At 45.5% G+C, this 4976-nt stretch overlaps 1 protein-coding gene across 1 annotated transcript; it reads right to left on the bottom strand.

Moving 5' to 3' along the window:
• Nucleotides 1-504: 504 nt before the first annotated feature.
• LOC143297632 (uncharacterized) lies at nt 505-4218 on the bottom strand. Its single transcript, XM_076610049.1, has 3 exons — nt 3804-4218; nt 1982-2118; nt 505-1354 (listed from the first exon to the last, which is right to left on the bottom strand). The coding sequence occupies exons 1-3, from the start codon at nt 4216-4218 to the stop codon at nt 1262-1264; spliced, it is 645 nt and encodes a 214-aa protein (XP_076466164.1). The 3' UTR covers nt 505-1261.
• Between the last annotated feature and the right edge of the window lie 758 nt (nt 4219-4976).

Genomic DNA, 4976 nt, shown 5'->3' with positions numbered 1-4976 from the left:
AGTGCGTTCTTGCCATGAGTGATTTGATGAAAATGACCAGGACCACTTTGGTACCATGCAGGCTAGCTGCAGCAGACATTTTTTTTTTTTTTTTTTTTTAATTAAGCGTTTGGTGGAAAGGTTGGTTGATTGGTAGTTGGTTTATCAGTTTGTCTGTCCGTTTGTTTTCTGCTTGATCGTCTGTGCACTATCGGGTGGCGTCCCTCTCGCGCCGTTCATCTTGACCCCCCCCCCGCCCCCCGCCCCCCTCCATCCACCCCTCTCCCGCTCCTCCTATCCCAACCCCCCTCACTCCCTCCCCCTCCCCCCCACCATGGAAATCCACAACCAGGTTCGTCTGCTGCATTCTCAGTGCCATAAATCTACAGGAAGTAATTAACATTAGGTCGTCACTAGACCACGCACCAGAGGAGACCCTGCACTGTTGCAGAGTCCTTGAAAGCCATTTGGTGGAAGGTTCCAACACCCGTGAGGTTATTTTTGTTTTTGTTGTTTTGTTTTGTTTTGTTTTGCGACACGATTATGGAATCCAAGAAATATGTGGCGCCGCGACCAGGCGGCAGTTCACTTTCAGTGTCAGTTTCTCAAGGAGGCGTCATTGCGTTCGGACAAATCCATAGACGCTACACCACATCCGCTAGGCAGACACCTGACAGCAGCATGACCCAACGCGCTTAGTCGGGCCTTGTGTGCATGCATGTGGCAGATATGAAGAGGAACATGTGGGATCAGCTGGGGGTGACCGGCACAGGACCAGGAAGGCTGGAGAGCGCTTTTGTTGGAGACCTGCATGATCCAGGAGGTGCAACAGACAGTAGGTGAGGTGAGGTGAGTTGGGATTCACTTCAGTTCATTCACACTGGTACCGGTAGCAGACATTGGGGTCTTTGGATCACTCTCGTTCACCAGAGGCCTGTGGTACCGGTTGGCTGTGAGTTGTTTTTTTGTGGTTTTTTTTTAAAGAAGGTTGCTCATCTCACGGGCAAGGTTTGCCTCATCGTCCACATGCCGAAGCGGAGACATGGAACTGAGCTGGAGTTTTACCTCGTGGGTCAAGTCTGTGGAACTGTTCAGATGCCGATGTGTTCAGACGCCGAACTCTTCAGATGCCGATGTGTTCAGATGCCAAACTGTCCAGATGCCGATGAGTTCAGATGCCGATGTGTTCAGATGCCAATGTGTCCAGATCCAATTAGTTCAGATGCCGATGAGTTCAGATGCCGATGTGTTCAGATGCCGAAGAATTCAGATGTCGATGAGTTCAGATGCCGATGTGTTCCAGTTCTCTGTACATCTGGCACACTGCGCATGGCCAGCAACATGACGTCACAACGCAGTCTCTGCCTATGGAACCCTGTTGGAGTCAAAACACACACATACATATATTAATATGCCGGTATGCATGAAATGCATATATACATAATGCAGACGCAAAAAAGAAACTGAAACTGAAGCAGATGCACACGCACGGTCACACTAACACGTAGACAGGATGCATATACCACTCGAACGCATGATACCCTCACATATGCAACTCTCTAAGCACACTTTTGTGAATGCCCTATCGTTCACACACACGCGCGTGCAGACCCCCCCCCCCCCCGCCCCCCCGCACAACCCATCACACACACACACACACGCACACACATTCACACAAACATAAACACACACACACACATACACACACACACACACACACACACACACACACACACTCATTCACACACACATACACACATAAACACACACATACACACACACATAAACACACACACACATTCACACATACACACACATATCACACATAAACACACACATACACACATAAACACACACACACACACACACACACACACACACACACACACACAGTGATAGCTCCCAGGATGCGCACTTTGAGGCGGAGGGCGGGACCCGTGCAACACACACACACACACACACACACACACACACACACACACACACACAAACACACACTCACCGTGATAGCTCCCAGGATGCGCACTTTGAGGCGGAGGGCGGGTCCAGTACAGGGCAGGAAGGGGAGGTAAGGGGGGTCTCCCAGGCGTCCAGCCATGGCGCACATCATACACGGCACACAGCAACAGTCCTTCACCGCTGTGGACACGTGCAATAACACACACACACACACACACACACACACACACACACACACACATACGTACGTTAGCACACAAACACATAAACACACGTGTACACATGCACGTACACGCACACACTCATACACATACCCACGCGCGCGCACACACACACACATACACACATACTCTCTCTCTCTCTCTCTCTCACACACACACACACACACACACACACACACACACACACACACACACACACACACACACACACACACACACACACAACACACATGCATACAATTTCATGGTTTTAGTTATTATTATTGTTGTTGTTGTTGTTTTGTTGTTGTTGTTGTTGTTGTTCTTCTTCTTCTTCGTCTTCTTATCACAATCACTATTATCATCATCATTATTATCATTATCGAATTGTTGCTGTTAACTTCAATTGCATGTTGGTTATGCATTTCTTACAAGTTTTTCTTCGTTTTCTGTTTTCCTGGCATTTTTTGTTTGTGTCTTTGTTTGTTTTGTTTCTGTTCCAGTCGTCTAATATTACTAATAGTGAAAAAGACGTTGAACTAAAGACTTGGCGAACACACACACACACACACACACACACACACACACACACACACACACACACACACACACACAGAAAGAGAGTTTCAGTTTCCATTTTTCAAGATGTCCGACCAGCGGTTTCAACTAACGCGCTTCGTCAAACCTTGAGTGCATGATTATATAGCCTATATAATCTATCAACTGAACGTCTATTGATTGAATTTTAACATCTATTCACTGTTCATACTCAGCATGGCTGGTCATCTGTTTAACGTCTATTCGCTAAAGTTAACGTCTATTCACTGAAGTAAACGTCTGTTCACAAACGTTAACGTATATATATTTCAGTAAGGGTGGCGTCTGTTCACTAAAGCTGACGTCTGTTCTGCTAAAGTTAACGTGTATTCACTGGAGTAAATGTCTGTTCACTAAAGTTGACGTATATTCCACTAAAGTCAGCGTCTATTTCACTAAAGTTGACGTCTGTTCCACTAAAATAAACGTCTATTACACTGAGGTTAACGTCTATTCCACTAAAGTTGACGTCTGTTTCATTAAAGTTAGCGTATATTCCACTGAATTTAACGTCTATTCGCTGAAATTGACGTCTATTCCATTAAAGTTACCGTCTATTCCACTGAATTTAATGTCTGTTCCACTAAAGTTATTGTTTATTCCACTAAAGTTAACGCATAGTCCACCAAAGCGAACGTCTTTTCACTAATGGTAACGTCTGTTTCACTAAAGTAAACGTCTGTTCACTAAAGTTAACGCACATACCACTACAGTTAACGTATATTACGCTAAAGTTAACGTCTATTTACTAAAGTTGACGTCTACTCGCTACATGTAACGTCTGTTCCACTAATGTTAACGGATAGTCCACAAAAGTTTTCGAAAAGTTAACGTATAGTCCACTAAAGTTAACGTATAGTCCACCATAGCCAACGTCTTTTCACTAATGTTAACGTCTATTTCACTAAAAGTAAACGTCTGCTCATTAAAGTTAACGTCTATTCACCAAAGTAAACGTCTATTCCACTAAAGTAAACGTCAGTTCCACTAAAAGTAAAAGTCTATTCCACTTGAACTGACGTCTATTCCACTTAAAGTTGACGTCTGTTCCACTAAAGTTTTCCATACCCAGCAGGACGTGGTTCACCAGCTTTCTGTTGGGCGGTCTCCGAGTCATGGACTGGAACAGGCCGCTGGTCCATTCCCTTTTGCCTCGCTCCCCTTCCAAGGAATACACCCCCTCCGCCTCCCCCGTCCTCCTCCTCCTCCTCCACTCCCTTCCCGCTTTCTCGCCGCCGTCGTCGTCGTCGTCGCCATCGCCATCACTGGTAGTGACGTCACTTCCGACGTTGGCCGCCGCCGAAGAGGAAGCTGTGATTGGTCGGTTGATAAGGTCCCCTTCCTCGTTGGAGGGCTGTGATGTGATTGGTTGTTGTTGTTGTTGCTGCTGCTGTTGTTGTTGCATGATGATGATGTCAGGCCTGACGCAGTAGTTCTCGTAGATGTCGGAGTTCTCTCTGTGGGAGGCCTCGCTGTCGGCCATGGTTTTTTGTTTGTTTGTTTGTTGTTGTTTTTCAACTCCTTGACTGTTCAACCCTGTTGAAACGAGATAAAGAGGAGCATGAATTTAAAGTTCTAGAAGGACACTCTGTGCACTTTTCAATGGTGTAGCTGATTCAAACGAGCAAAAGTAATTGCTGTCCCCAAAGAAATACAGAATGGTGACCCAAAATCCTGACCTCAATCTGATCTCAAGTTACTAGGCAACATCCCTTCCCTGGACCAGCGAACTTGTCACTCGGCAGCGGCAGGCAAGGGGTTTAATCAAGTAACAAGAGAGAGGGGTTTTGTTTCACGTTGCCGCCGCGGCGACTGCAACTGGGGTGAAGTTTGCATCTACAGAGACGATGTGATGTGAGGTGATGTGATGTGATGTGTGATGTGATGTGCCGAAATAGCGCTGGTTGGTAGGAAAGTGCCAAGGACGTCAGTTCGGTGATGTTCGTGATCACTTGCTTTTGGTTCAGAGTCTCTTGTCGGTCACTGGAAATACCCGAAATCCTGTTGCAGATCTGAAAAAAAAGAAAAGAAGAAGAAGAAAAAAAAAAGAGAAAAAAAACAAAAAAACAAAACAAAACGGGGAGTATTATTACTAGACCTATGTTGTGTGTAAACATTTACATGACTCTCAAATAGAGGAAAAATTGGGGGAAAAAAAAAGAATCAACGAAGAAAGAAAGAAAGAAAGAAAGAAGGAATTATGATAAGAATGAAATCCCCAAACACAACAACTGTCGTAGC

This window comes from Babylonia areolata, chromosome 23 (assembly GCF_041734735.1).
Source record: "Babylonia areolata isolate BAREFJ2019XMU chromosome 23, ASM4173473v1, whole genome shotgun sequence".
NCBI classification, from domain to species: domain Eukaryota; kingdom Metazoa; phylum Mollusca; class Gastropoda; order Neogastropoda; family Buccinidae; genus Babylonia; species Babylonia areolata.
This window is presented reverse-complemented; position numbering and strand designations above follow the sequence as displayed.

Excerpts from the sequence above, each read along its gene's own strand:
- LOC143297632 (XM_076610049.1), bottom strand. The coding sequence starts at position 4,218 with ATGGCCGACAGCGAGGCCTCCCACAGAGAGAACTCCGACATCTACGAG. Across the intron at positions 2,119-3,803 it reads GGTGAACCACGTCCTGCTGG|CGGTGAAGGACTGTTGCTGT; the intron begins GTATGGAAAACT and ends ACGTGTCCACAG. Across the intron at positions 1,355-1,981 it reads GCATCCTGGGAGCTATCACG|GGTTCCATAGGCAGAGACTG; the intron begins GTGAGTGTGTGT and ends TGACTCCAACAG.